The 15,286-nt window shown below is 47.0% G+C and overlaps 1 protein-coding gene across 3 annotated transcripts in view; it reads right to left on the reverse strand.

Moving 5' to 3' along the window:
* The window catches only part of LOC147618820 (fructose-bisphosphate aldolase-lysine N-methyltransferase, chloroplastic-like), a 64,572-nt gene that overhangs the window by 20,656 nt on the left and 28,630 nt on the right, over positions 1-15,286 (reverse strand). For 2 of the 3 annotated variants that reach the window (XM_086773892.1, XM_086773891.1), the window contains 3 exons: positions 13,912-13,995; positions 4,253-4,386; positions 4,062-4,150 (listed from right to left, as the gene is read on the reverse strand). In XM_086773892.1, coding sequence (XP_086630018.1) covers positions 4,062-4,150; positions 4,253-4,386; positions 13,912-13,995 — 307 coding nt within the window. The remainder of the gene's footprint in view (positions 1-4,061; positions 4,151-4,252; positions 4,387-13,911; positions 13,996-15,286) is intronic. The other variant, XR_015261974.1, reaches the window with a different exon arrangement.

Here is a 15,286-nt window from a genome sequence, read left to right on the forward strand (position 1 = left end):
TTCAAACTATGATCACTGGAAGCTCAGATGAAGGTCTGGTTCACACACAAGGGACTCTGGGAGATTGTTCAGGGCCACGAACGACAGCCCGAACGCCCTACCAACTCTAGGAAGTGGACTCAGGACCAGGAGGATGCCTTTCTCGTAGAACTTTCAGCTTGGGAGAATCAAGACTCAAAAGCTCACTCTGCAATTGTACGAGCCATCTCACTAGAGGTCTCCCCTGCCGTGTAAACATTGGATTGTGCTGCTTCTGTTTGGAGAAAGTTGACAGATCTATATGCACGGGACTCTACAATGCGCTCTGTCAACCTATTGGGTCAACTCTTTTCTCTGGAGTTTACAGCAGGGACTTCCATGCAGTCGTTTGTGATGAAGGTTAAGGTAATCCATGACCAATTAGTGGCAATGGGTACTGCCCTAACCTCTTTTCAGTTAGCTGCTCTCCTCCTCATCACGCTTCCTGCAGATTATGACATGGTTTCCCGAGCTTTGTGGGTTCAGATCACAACACGGTCCCTCGAGGTTCAATTCATCATCTATTGGACCTGATCAAGCACTCGCGACGGTGCAAAAGAAAGTTCGGAGTCGGTGTTAGAAGTGTGGTAAGAAAGGCCACCTGTCAAAGGATTGTCAGTCAAAGGACAAAGGCAAAGCCAAGGACAAGGGCAAATCTTCAAAGAAGGGCAAAGACAAGTCACAGGACTCTAACACAGACTCGTCTAGTGATAACCCCAACCCTCCCAAGGCCTTACAGACTGGAGAGAACATGACTGGTGTCCTACTCTAATCCTAAGGGCGTCCCCCCGCGTGCTGTCTCCCAGAAACGGCTTGTGGGTGGGGGGAGGGGCTTTCAAAAGCTCTCTTATATTAAATCTTGAGCATGGGACCCGTATGTCGGAGTTCCAAGTATAAAGACAGGCAAGTTCACTTGATGGTCTAGCTGAGCTCCAGGATCAACCAAGTTTCCTTCACGGTTCACATAAGTTCCAAAACTATTGGTCAGCACAGACTATGGACAGGATGTGTTCCATGTTCATTTGTTCGAGGTTATTAGATGTGATGTGTTCACAGTTCTACTTTGAGTTTGGAGCCAAGCAGATTTTCTTTTGCTCTTTACAGTGGCATTATGTTTTCTGAAGGCAACAAGCTGACATGTGCATTTTCCGAGGTGTACTCAGTATTGACCATGCTGAGGTGTCCATGGTCACACCTTCGTCATCAGTTTTCTTCTGACTTTTTTGCACACTTCAAGATGCAAAGGGGGTGTTAAAATATTGCATCTTCTTTTACTGTCGTGGAGGTCCTGTCAGCCTATTTTCTTCAACCGACTTGCTTCATGCACAAGTATATAAGAGTTGCTCTCTTTTATTCATTCAATCATCTTACACTGCCCTATTTGCTAGCTCTTGTACTCTGTAACCTCAAGCTAATAAAGTTCTTGTTCTTGCTTGCAATCTTTCTCTCTCATGTTTATTTGCTTCCGCTTGTGCACATTCTTTCAACCCACACAATGGATCCCATGGACCCACCTCAGCTCGAAAGGAGTTACCTCGGACGAGCATGCGCACTCCAGCATGCCCAGCACCCACCACGGCCCCCTGGACGATAACCACGATCCACTCATCACTCTAGATCCAAGACATGTTCCACCGCTATCGAGCTACCTTTCCACATGAGGTTGCTAAGGGAGACCTCTCAACCATACTCCCCCATGCTTGGTATATTGGAGAGTGGTATACCATCTATTGGGGGCTGATGCTCCTCTCATGTTTCATGTTTCATGTTTCATGTTCCTTGTATTCCATGGACATTTTTGTATCACTTCAGTGAGATTGTTCTATTTTTTATTCAGTGAGATTGTTCTATTTTTTATTTTATGTTCCAAGATGAAATTATGCCATGGACAGTATTGTATCACTTTGGTCTCATAGGCCCATTGGGTCTTTAGTAGACAATTCATTGATAGAGGAGGGGGAGGAGGCGTATCACTAGCAAGCATCCTTGTTAAGTTGTTTCCATACTACTTTATGCTGATGACATTGTGCTTATTGCAGATTCTCCAGATGCATCTTGACACGTTCCAGGACTTCTGTGCACAGCGGGATCTCATAGTAAACCTTGGGAAAACCAAGGTTATGGTCTTCAACACATCCCCTCTTTTCACATCTCGACTGAGTTTCACCTACATGGGCAGCCTAGTGGAGATTGCATACTCATCTGTGTACTTGGGAGTCACTTTTACAGGACCGGTCTAGGAGCCGAAGACCAAGATGTGGCTATTTGACACCTTGGTCACTCCGCATTGATGTATGGAGCACCCTTTTGGGCACCTGATCGTACAGCGGCCAAATGGCCGAGGGTAGAGAGGCCTCAGGTCATGATGCTCTCCCATATGATACACAGCAAACCATCGGTCCCACATGATATTATCCTGGCAGAGTTTGTTGCAGCACCCATGGTAGTAGAGGCACTCTTCCAGATAGTCACATATATTCACAGGATCAGTGTCATGCCCCCTGAGACTCCTGAGGCTCGCCCTACAGTCCTCCCAGCAGCTAGCAGCGGATGGGCACGAGTCATGGTATAGCCAATATGCACCTGGTTTACAAGGTAGGGACTTGGGATGGATCACCTCCCCCCACTCCAATACCAATGTTACATGCGGAAGTTTTGGGAGTCTTCTTTCAGCCCTAAACACCATCTAGAACATGCTGATGCAAAAACACAGACAGAAGAGAGAGTAGAGAGAGAATATGACCCGGACTCCCCATTCACCAAGCTCTCTCAAGATGACAGGAACCGGGTGAGCAGATATGATTTATTGGGACTATACATACAGGATACCTGGATCACAACACATGAGCCACTCTCACACAAACGGCAGTACTACATGGATACTTTCATGACGCTTAAGAGGATGGTTTCATATTGAGGGCTAGATAACTTGACATATACATGTCACATGCCATGCGGATCGTAGTGGGCCAGTTGCGGGTGTCATCACACCGCCTGAGGATAGAGACGGGGAGAGCCATGTAGAAACCTCGTGAGGAGAGGATACACACTATGTGCCGGCAAGAGGTCGAGTCAGAGGAGCACTTCATATGCAGATGCACCGTATATTATGGCATTCAAGGGAGGTTCCACTGTCTCCTCAGAGAGGAGTTTGAACCCTTATCTAGGATCATGGATTACCCAGATCAACGGTGCCTGGGCCTCTTCCTACTAGAGCTTCACTGCCACAGAGATTCATTGATTAGGGAGCCAAGACCCCATGGGAGACGCCCACCCCGGACCCAAGCAACCATCACTCAGTTCTTCCGCGACCACGAGAGGATGCTCCACCAGCTATGGATGACATACCCACAGCCTCATCAAGCCACACATTCTTGAGTGCCCCACCCCCCGCCAGACCCCACTCTAGTGTGACTCTAGACCGGGCCACGGCACTACAGCGAGCCCGACACCCCAGACTCCCTGGACCTCGCCAACAACACAAACATCAGCCCCGACTTGAGGAGACCTTGGAGAGGCACAGAGCCACCTTCCCACGCCCGGCGGATCTACAAAGCCTTCAACAAGTTAACCCCATGCTCGATATCCTTGACAGCCCCCTCCCCCTACGGTTAGCTCCATAGGTTGTATGATGATGGTCCCACTTTGTATCATATGGCTTGGATTTGACTTTCTCAGCTCATAGCTCTAGTCTTTGTTTTCTTTTGTACCATTATGAGATTACATGGACTCTATTGTATCACTTTTGGTCTCATAGACCCACTGATTGTATACTCCATGCATATAGCTTTGCATTCTCCTAGTAATAGAGCTCCATCCCCTGCACACCCAGATTCAGCTTTTTTTATTCAGTACTTTTTCATTTTGTTGGGATGACAGAGGATACCCCATACAGGTACTCCGATTTGTCTCATAGGCCGAGTTCGGTCTTTTGGAAGACGTTAATAAAATCTTTCTTTCTTTCTTTCTTTCTCTCTAAGAATTTGACCTAACGATAATATGGGCATAAACTGAACGAAGGCAAAAATTTGGTCCAACAATACCTTCATTAGAATTCGCACAAAGCACACGTGCAAATGCACGCAACGATTGTGGAATCCCTTTTCCCCGTCCCTTTACGGATTTTACTTCCCTGAACCACACATGGAAAAAAAAAATCAAATCAAAAATAGGTGGCTTAGGATCGTTGTTCTAACTCGAGAAATTTCATTGGCTATAATCTGAGAGTCCCAACTTGATGAGAAATGCATTGCCACCACCATCAAAATCTCCAAAGCCAGACAATGTAGGCATTCCATGTGATTGAAGCAGTTGTAGTTTTGCCTTACGGAGAACATCCCTTTGAGATAAACCCATCCAAACCTCCACCTGCACCAAACATAAGCATTACTCATGAGTTGATTTTGAGTCATTGCCTTGAATGCAGACAAAACATACAAGAGCGTCAAGTTAAATCAAAATATGGAGGAAGTTTTCTTTCAGACTAATAACTGCAAAGGTAATCTCGTATTAAAACTAGATTTTATCTACCAATTAATTTTTACAATCTTCTTATGTGTGTGGGTTAAATAACCATTACAAAGAGCACCGAGGTGTAAGTCTTTTATTTAAACTGCATTAATTATGATTTGTAATCCACTAATGATAAAAGCATGCGCCTTTGAGATAAAACGATTGCATCTGCATCATGCTAGGTGGGAGTACTACTAGAACTAATTAAACTTCAACTCCACTAATCAATTAATCAAAATCTTTACTTATGTTTGATTTGGGTGGTGGAGCTAGGTCCAAATACTAGTTTATGTACATGTAATCAGCAGATAATCCTATGTAGAGAGAAAGAAAGAAAGTAATATAAACGTTTACAAAAGATGCAAAGGGTCTATGAGACCATAAGTGATACAATGGTACCCATCAATATACTGAGACGTGGAAAAATAACTGAAAGAAAAGGAAAAATGCCTATCACGGGTGTATACAGATGATGTCAGCATGTGAGGTTGTACAGGAGAAACTAGTCATGATCAACTATAAATCATGCCCTCCACAGCCCATATGGATCTGATGGCCAAGAGACTGTAGCCTCTGTGATGGAAGCATATCATGGCCTCAAACAACCTCCTGGATCTGCATCTCTCCTGATGGAGGGTCATGATGCTCTAGGTCAAGGACGTCTCACCCACAAAATAGATCAAGCTCTATCACTGAGGACCCCTCTAGATCACAGGACGGGACCGCTAGTGTGGGCGATGGACTCTAATGTGGATGCATGACGACTAAAGAAATGTGTAATGGCCCTATGGGAATGCAAGGGGACCAAACCCCTCACCGAAGAGGCCATGGAATCTCCCCTGTACCTCGTAGTCAGCTGCCATCCCAGAAGATATTACTACAGGATGGCATCATTCGCTGATTCTGCTATACCATCTCCCGTTCCTCCCCATATAGTGACATCAACCATCTAACTCTCACAACACTATAGTTTCTGTCTTTTTTTTTCAGTTTTTGCCATGACTAATAGATTCATTGTACTAGTTTTTGGTCTCATACACCCCTAGGGTCTTTTGGAGATGTTAATATGCAAGATGGCAAAATGAAGTATCTTGCTGATGTGCTTCATGTGCTGAATATAACATCCAATACATATAGATCCATAGGTCACATGCCATGCGTATCGTGATTTGCCAGCTCAGGGTGTCTTCTTCTCGCGCCGCCTGAGAGCCAAAAGTGGCAGAGCTGAGGCTACCCCACACGAGGATCGCATATGCAGAGTATGCACCACAGGACAGGGACAGGTGGAACATGAGGTGCACTACATGCTTAGCTGCCTGCCAGCCTTCCATGTTGTCGAAGAATGTCCTGGGTCTGCAGCTGACGGGGTAGAAGGTCAAGAAGCTTGAGGTGGGGGACACATGGCCCTCAGATTGGATCAAGCCTTCTCTCATGTGACCCCCGGGGTGCATGGGGCCAAAGGAGCACATGTCTCTGTGGCAGCCTCTGAAGTGGGCAGGTGTACACCAAAAAATCCCGTAATGGAGGTCTAGGAAGGATATCGTTGGCTCTGTCTCTAGGAGAGCTGCCTCAACATGACTGCTTTGTGGACGAAACTCCAGTAAGTACATGCCCAAATATCTCTAACCCTCATACTCACTGACCCGGGAAAGGGGGCCGCATCCGTCCCGCAAAAAGACAATGGAATCTCCCTCGGATCTCATAGCATGATACGCAACTGAAGCGGTAGTGCTCATCGTCCTCCACCTCCTTGGTGCATATTCTACATATACATGCACCTCATGGGGTGCCCTCAGCCCTACCAGACTCAATCCTAAGATGGCGAGAAGATATCCTGGCGGTCAATCGCTATCCACATGGCATGTGACATCATGTGTCGCTGTAAAAACCCTGGGCTCTCTATATCGGTTCTTTGGAAGTCTCAAAAAGCGCTCTCTGAAATACCAAGGTTTCGTAGTAAATTCTGGTTGGGACACCCATGTCTGGCTTGTGTAGAACCCTGGCAGGTCCAACCAAATAAGACAATTGATCTCTTGCCGTTAAAGATTCAAAAATGGATAATCCAATCTGTACCGGAAGGGAGGGAGGTGGTCCCTCTCGAGGCATGTCCGTCAAACAGTCAACCACCTGAGAGTAACACAATCTGTCATATCCCTCTCGATGTAATTGCATCAGCGACTCAAGGGCCAACCTCGGGGGACGATCACTGTCAAGTATTCTACATGATGAATGTAAGTGATCACCTAGAGGAAAGCATCTATGACCAAAGGGGCTACTCCAAACTCTGCTAGCACAACTTCATGCTCAAAGGCTGATTCACGTGACCAATTCCATGCTCAATGGTTGATTCATGTGCCTAACGGCTGATTTCCATGCCCAATGGGTGTCCCATGATCAGAAACAGCTCACAAATTATCCAAGGCAGCCATCCGGGCAGCTTCCAATGCCTCAAAGCAAGCCGTTACAGCACCTTCAAATTAAGGTTTTCATGCAGCAGAAAATTAAGGTTCTAAAACAATAGTTGCAAATTAGGGTCTTTGAACAACATAATCTCAGAAATCAAGGATTCCCACAGCTCGAATTAGGATTTTTGTACACTAGCTGCAAATTAGGATTTTTGAACAGTAGCACCTCAAAAATTAGGATCTCTCTAGGACAGCTCCAAGTTGGGATTGCTTAACAATAGCACCTCAAAAATTAGGATTTCTGTGTAGCAGCTGCAAATTAGTATTTCGGCACATAAACTGCTTGAAAGAGGTATGTGAATGCCAAAGCCATCAAATCCTCCACTTGCAAAGGCAAGACCTATGGAAAATGGGCCCTCATGGCTCGTTGTGGATTGCCCATATGCACTAAAATGATATTTAAATAACGTGTTTGGGCCACCACTTGACAAATGTCCCCTTGTGTGTCCAAACATGTCATTTGACAAGTGTCCCCCCTGAGTGTCCAAACATGTAGTTGACATGTATTTTTAACTTTTTTTCAGAAAGGAGACTTCTATTAAGTATGAAAAATTTTACAAAATGGAGATTTCACACCAAGCAAGGTGGAGATCTCAACCAATCAGGAGCCCTGTGCTACCAATAGGGTCCCGAATGAGACGATGTGAAAAAGATACCGATGTCCCACTCTCTCATAAACTGGCCGCGCTTCCTCTCCGCAGCCCTCAAAGATCCCTGGATTCTGGTCCAGGTAGCCATAATGGTGTGAATAATGTCACTCCGAATCCTGCAAAGACACTGAGAAACAAGAACGGGAGTACCCTCAATGGCCTCAATGCATCTAGCCTTCCAGATATTCCAGGCTGAGATGCTAGCAATAATCTCCCAAGAACTATCTAACCTCTGTGCCGGAGGGACAAAGTGTGAAAGTGGCAAATCTTGAAGACAACACTGCCGAGCAACTCCTTGCCTAACCATAATGGCCAAGCTCCTATCAGTCCCCTCGAATCTCAGCTGAGGCCCAGACTGTGTCAACCAAATGATAAAACCAAAAGAAATGATAGCATCCCTCTTAATCCTACCAAAGAGGTGTGCAATCGCAGATCAAACCCTATGTGCTTCCCTGCATTCCCATAAACAATGGTAAACTGACTCCGAAACTCCTGCACATCTAGGGCATGCTGGGCAAGCACCAGTAACAGACCTCCACTAATTGGTGGCCAGACCACCATGAAGGAAAACCCAGATAAAGGAGGAAATCTGTGGCATCCTATAAGAATGCCACAATCTTCGCCAAAATACCCTCTGAATGTCAATCGAAATGTCGTAAGACTCCCAATGGGGTCTAAGAGCAGGGACACTCTGAATGTGTCCCAAGATAAGACGTCTAGCATTCCGCACCGTATAACTAAAAAAAGGCATGCTTTTCAAAGGGTTACAAGCATCCTTCCACTCCCACTCACCGGGGTCCCAATGCAAATGTTTGATAGGGCAGCCACCATAAAACCAAAGGCTAACACTCTCTGTGATCATCCCTTGGGGGGGGTCAACAAAGACGTGCTTCCCTAACCTGCCGACAACTCTGACTGGACGAACCTGGGGGCCCTCAATAAGGTCCTGCACATCACATCTCTCCGGTTGCCATCCATCCTGTACAGAAAAAAAGACCGGTACATCATCCTCCCTAGGCAAGGAGATACCCATAACATATAGAGGAACACTTGTCCCAGAGAAAACCCCAAACCAAGAATGATGACGAGCTTCCAAAAAAGATCCAGTAATCCAGTGGTTGGGAATGGTTGCATCAATCTGTGCAATCCTCCGGCTAGAGCCTCTCAAATGCTGCGTGAAATCCAATCTCTGCACCTCGGTAAGGCTCTGAAACCTCTTCCAAGCCAGCACTGTGGGGCATAGGGTCTCCCAGCCAACCCAAAGAATATGCATAGCTGCCCCAAGGGCCAAGAGGCCTATCATGCACATCTAAGATCAAATCATTCCACAAAATGGGCTGCCGGTTAGCTTCCTCTGTTGAACGCGGGGGGATGTGTACCAAAAAACTCCTCATGTAGTCCCAGGCCCGTAGGAGGGACCTAACAGGGGGGACGAAGGGGAGCGGTGAACTGCATCCGAAAAAATAAAACGTGAACTGAGAGTCCAGTCACCGACACACTTCGTGATCTACTGCATGAGAAAGTCCTTCCACGGCTTAATGCCTGGAAGAAAGCCCCTAACAACAAGCTTATAGAGCAAAGCCTTACATTGCACCTTAGGGTCAATGATATTCAATCCCCCTTCCTGCTTAGGCCTGATAATGGTTTCCCAAGAAACTCTCACCCTGGCGTGTGCATTTCCATCAAGCCCTAACCAAAGAAAGTTCCAAATAAGGCGACGAAGCTGGCCAATGCAGCCCTTATGAAAAATCCAGCACGAAGCAATAAACCAAGTCATGGCTAGCAAAACTTGGTTAACCACCAAAGCTCTAGAGGCCAAGTCGAGCTTCCTCCTACTCTAGTGATGAAGTTTGCTTTTAATGCTTAGGAGCACTGGAACAAACTGTTGTGCAAGGGAGATGTCAACGCCCACCTGACAACCAAGGTATCTGACAACCAAGGTATCTGGCAGAGCATCCTCTCTCAATCCAGATAAAACCAACATCTGTACCCTAATCTACAAGAGGAGAATCACTGATCCAAAAACCAACTAATTTATGCCAATTGATAGTAGCTCCTGCTGCCAAACAAAAGGCCTCCAAGGCTGTCCGAAAAGCACATAAACAAGCATGTGAAGCCTCAAGGAACAACGCCATATCATCTGCTAACTCAAAGTCTAAAAACTCTTCCTCCGTGCATAAAGGCAGCCTGCGACTCACAACACCAAGGGCAACCCGAAGAAACCTACTCATAGCCTCAGCTACAATGAGGTACAGTAAAGGGGCGAGGGGACAGCCCTACCTCACCGAACGAGAAATCTGAGAACGCTCGCCGCGCCCCCCACAAGCTATAATAGTGCTATGAGCTTTCCTGTATAGGCAGGACACCCCTCTGATCCAGATTTGGGAAAACCCCATATGTGCCATAGTGCCCTCCAAAAAATCCCAATCCACTCTGTCATAAGCTTTTTCAAAATCAAGCAAAAGAATGGCAAGAGGTTGCTGACTAGACTTTGCCCACTCGACAACTTCCCAGAAAGAAAAGATGTTATCAAAAATACTCCTTCCTTGGAGGAACCTATTCTGTGTATCATGGATAGTCCTTTGGAGAATCGGCTGCAACCTTATACTCAAGGCTTTAGCTAAGATCTTATATGCAGATCCAAGGAGAGTGATGGGCCTCCGTTGCTTGATGTCCGTCTTGTCCCCACTCTTGGGGATAAGGTGAATCAGCCCCTCCGTGAGGTATGGCGGCATCATACCCAATAGCCACATTTCTTGAAGGGCAACAGTGATAGCATCTCCAATATGATCCCAAAAAAGAATAAAGAAAGCGGGAGAAAGACCATCATTCCCTCAGCATGAACACTTGGAAAGAGCATGCAGTGCGTGAAGGAATTCGTCCTTCCAGAAAGGGGCATCCAGAGAAGAACACAGCATCTGTAATGAGCCTGGGCATGCGCTCCCAAACTTTCTGCCGTGCCACATCTCTCGGAGGAGAGGGCACCTCTGCAGTCAACAAAGAGCGATAAAAATCTGAAGCAATACCCCTTACCTTATCAGGCTCAATCTGAACCTCACCCTGTGAATCCTGCAAATACCTCACAGAATCCTTGCTATGGGAAGGCCTGTGCGCTGAAAAAGGCTATGTTCCATCTGCCACCCATCTGAGTCCAAAAAGTCTCGTTCGCATGAAACGTGAACTCAACCCTCCTGTCCATGGCCAACTACAGCTCTGCTCTAACTGTGGTCAAGAGGTCTGTAATCCAAGACGCATGTGGATGCTTTTCATGTTCCCTCTGAAGAGCATCAATCCTACGTCTATTAGCTCTCCTTGTCCAGAGCCTCCTCCTTCTTGGACAAGGCAACGCTATGATAATCATGGCTGGTCCTCTCAAGAGCCAGCGCAATATTATGACGAGGATCAAGACCGTCACAAGATCTCCATCTCTCTGTGATCTCAAGGGAGATGTCAGCATCTAGATAAAGAGAGTCAGGGATACAGACACGGGGAGAGGCCGAGTGACCCCCACGCTCCCTGAGACACAAAACCACGGGGCAATGATCGGATTTGGGGGTGCCAGGCATAATAGCAATGGTGCCTCCTGTGTCCAAGGACCAATCATCCACATAAAACCTGTCCAGACGTGCAGAGATGCTCTCATCCCCACTCCTGCGGTTATGCCAAGAGAAAGATAAGGAATTTGGCCTTCTCTGGAAGTCATCCTCAGTCCAGCAATCCCTGCCAAAAAAAGAGAGCGTGAACCTCTCCCATGAGGTTCGCTCCAAAGGGTGTAAACCCCCTTCGCGTCCACCCTTCTTGTCAGAAGGTTGCTCAACCATATTGAAGTCTCCCCCCACTATCCAATGATCAACCTAGGGAATGACATTTGTAATGGTGTCCCCTTTCACCTCTCACGTTAGGTGCATAGATATTCAAGATTCCCAATTTCTAACCCTCATGCATGATCAAGATCCACTACGCTCTAGTAGGGATGATAACACCGTGCCCAATAACATGAGGCATAACAAATGCTGCCACTGAAATGCAAACACCCCCTCGAGTCCCAGCAACCGAGGACCAAAAGGTGTGGCCAAAACGCATCTTACCAGTTTTGCCACACTGAGATCTATCCAATTTGTGTTCCTGCAACAAAAGTATATCCATAGACCCTCCTCTAACAGCAGGGTGAAGCTGGTCCTTCAGAAGACGCTTCCTACCACGGGTGGGAAGCCCTCCAAGGCCCAGAACATTCCATGAGACGATTCTCATGGAAGAGAAGAGGGTTTGACCCCCGATCTAAGAAGACGATGGGAATCATCCTGATCTCATATATCATCTCCCTGCAAAGATGCATGAGCTAATACATCCCTCTACCCAGAAACATCATCTATCTGAGGTACAAGATCCGAGGAGGTCGTCCCATCAATCGCACCAGGGGGGCGGGCGTGAGAGACAGCTCGCCACACCTAGCGAACTGTAGGATGGGAACAACATCTGCCAAGGCAATGACCACCTAGGCAGAAGATGTTGGCAAAGCATGGAGAGCGGGCACTTGAAGAACCAGCCCAAAGGCAGACCCGATGGCCTCCAGCATAGGCCAATATGCACGAGGAAGACCTAGGAATCTCAGAGTAATCGGAGGGTCAAAATAGCTAGAGTAGGGAAGAAAAAAGACCTTCCTCGGGCCCAATGGCAAAGGGCTGCCCTTCAAAATCTCTGAGGCTGCGTCCTCTCAGAATCAAAATCCACTTGGAAGAAACCTCTTCCAAGCAACCTGACATCTCGAAAGTATGGAGCGATGTCGGAAGGTAGAGCCGCTAGGACCCAATCCCAAGCCTGGAGACGGGAAGAGTGAGATCCAAAGATTCTGGCAATGAGGGTCATTTTGGAGTCTTTCTCGATTTCGGCGAAGAGGACCATGAGCTCGGCTTCAGAAAAAACAATGGTTCGCCCGGCTGAGGGAGAATGATTAGCCATGATGCTAATCGAAAAAGAAGGCCAACTTGAACCCGGATGAGGAGCAATCCGAACCAAGGGGAAGAGGTAGTCAAGGAGGCGGAGGAAAGGAAGGGAGGCTGCAAAAGGGAAAAGAAAAAGAAATGGGAAGCAAGGGGAGGGGAACTGGACACACAGGCGAGGGGATGAGCTGCGCAGAGGGATGAGGCGGAGGAATGAGGGGAGGCAGAGGCGGGGGCGAACAGCGTAAGAGGAAGGATGGGAGGCGGAGGAACGAAGCGCTGCGCAGAGGGATGAGGCAAAGGACTGAGGGCGGGCAGAGGCAGGGGCGAACAGGGGTGGAGGAAAGATGGGAGGCGGAGGAAGGATGGGGGCGACACAGGCACTAAGGCAGAGGGGCGCAGGCCAAGGTTCGGGGAGCTACACGGTCATTCCTTGACTGATATTTTTGTCTCGATGCTATCTTGGTGTAGTTGACATGTATTGAGCTGCCCACACTCACTTAAGCTGTCCACAATTCACATTTTGATTAGGTTGCCCGATGTATAAGTTGTCTGTCCATATTTTAACTTGTCTGCCCTCACTTAACTATCATGTGAACCTGTCACCTACACATTGATTATAAAGCTTACAAATAATAAAATGGGCCTAGGGCAATACTTACCACCTACAAAATCCATAAAATTCACCTGTCAAGCCTCCAACACGTTCATGCACACACATCAATAGGGTTTCTTGGCGTTTCGGGCCCCATGCACACACACATGCATTGAATCCAACCAGTGTCATGTTCGCACATGCATGTTATATGTGCCAATGTGTGCCTCTATGTCTGTGTATATGTGTGTGTATGTACGTATGTGTCTGCATGAATATTTTGAAATTGTATTCTCTTGCTGCTGGAATGAATATGTATGTATCCACACATGCGGTGCGCTTGCACGCACGTTCACGCACACATATATATAAGAAAATGTTTTCTGGACTCCTTATAAGTGCTGAAATACGTCCACATCTGTAACACGTCAATTTTCTTGCTGAAGGCATCTTGCTTTTTCTTCTTCCTATCAAAGCTAATGGAGTAGACAAAAGGGTGGAGGAGAAGCAAAACAAATTGGATGAACCAAGAAAGAGTCCAACTACATTGTACAAACCTAAATGGAACACACAACGATAATCACAAGTTGTTCAACCCCTTATACCTAATTAATATGCAAGTTATATAACTGCTCCGTCTCATGTGTTAAGCCAATACAATTCAAGTGCCAGTGCCTCTACCAGTATACTCAGCAGCTAAGGGTGCCCAATGTAACATTCAAATGACATACCTGATCATAGGGATTGTACTCCAATGTGAAACCGAATGTCACTGCCAAGACATCATTTCCAAATTTTCCATAATTAATTGAAACCTGCATTCGGACAAAAAAAAATCCCAGTAAGGACTAGTTTCATGGAGAGGTTTAAGCTTTTATACACTAAAGACCTACGCAAACATTTTTGGTAACTCTACCACTGTGTAAACACCAATATGACTAATAACAAGTGACACAAATGGCCAATGAGGTGATAGCTCAAGTGGTGAAGGTGTTTGTCTAGGACCAAGAGGTCCTAGGTTCAAAATCCCCCTTGGTGCTGCCTCAGTGGCATCGCCTATGGGCGGATAATTAAGTGCCTACGAGTGGTGAAAAATCGGTAACTACGGGAGGATCTTGGGCTTAAGGCTAGAGAAAAAAAGAAAAAAAAACAATTGACACAAATGTACCATATGCTTAACACTTAAAGAGAGACAATACATAGTGGGACCGGAACAGGATGACCCCCCTTAGAATACTTTACATTCCTGAAGAGTATTTTGTTACAAGCTTTGACAGCACTCACAGTGCCAAATTTCTATGGAAGAAATGGAAGCAAAAGCAAACAAAAGATCCTAACCCAAGCCACTCAGCAAGGGCAAGATCACCACTACCCAAGCCTCGCAGGAAGGGGAGAACACACCTTCACACCAAGCCTAGTGGTCCATGGTCAACTGTCCTGCAAACTCTCAGGAAAGGTTCAGCTACCCATGTAAGCTCCAACACCTTTTCTTTTCCAAGAAAAGATCCTTCCATTAGTTCCCAAAATGCAGCCAGAATGGCTAAGTACATGACCCCATCTCCATCATAGGAAACAAGAAAAACAGATCGGGATAGAGAGGCTCTTTCTCGTTGGCCAGCCGCTCTTGGAGGAAGGTTACCTCTACAGTAGAGGTGGGAGGGAGGGAGGCAGGGAGGGAGGGGGGTGGGGGGGGGAGGGGGGTGTGGGTGTGGGTGTGGGTGTGGGTGTGGGTGTGGGTGGGAAAGCCAAATAGGTGGCCTGTAATGCCAAGTGACCTCACTCTCTCCCCTGAGGAAAGGACCGCTGCTCCAGATCCGCAAAAAAGCCTCTCGGCATTTTTGCATACGCTCGAAGCCACATCGCAGCTTCTCCCATTGGACACGGAAGGTGTGAATGGTATCCATCCATATGCTCTAGGTGCACTCAATGGGCGGCGTGGTGGTGCCTTTTATGGCCTCACTGCAGCGAGCATGCCAAATCTACCATGCTGCCATGCCACTAAAGATCCCCCACCTCTGACATGTGCTTGAGGTACTCTTCCCCTCTAGGGTTGCTGAAAATGGGGCTGCCGTGATCCTGCAGTGAGAGAGAAGGGTGAGGCCATGT

This window comes from Cibotium barometz, chromosome 34, assembly GCF_041138505.1.
Source record: "Cibotium barometz isolate CiBa-2024 chromosome 34, ASM4113850v1, whole genome shotgun sequence".
NCBI classification, from domain to species: Eukaryota; Viridiplantae; Streptophyta; class Polypodiopsida; order Cyatheales; family Cibotiaceae; genus Cibotium; species Cibotium barometz.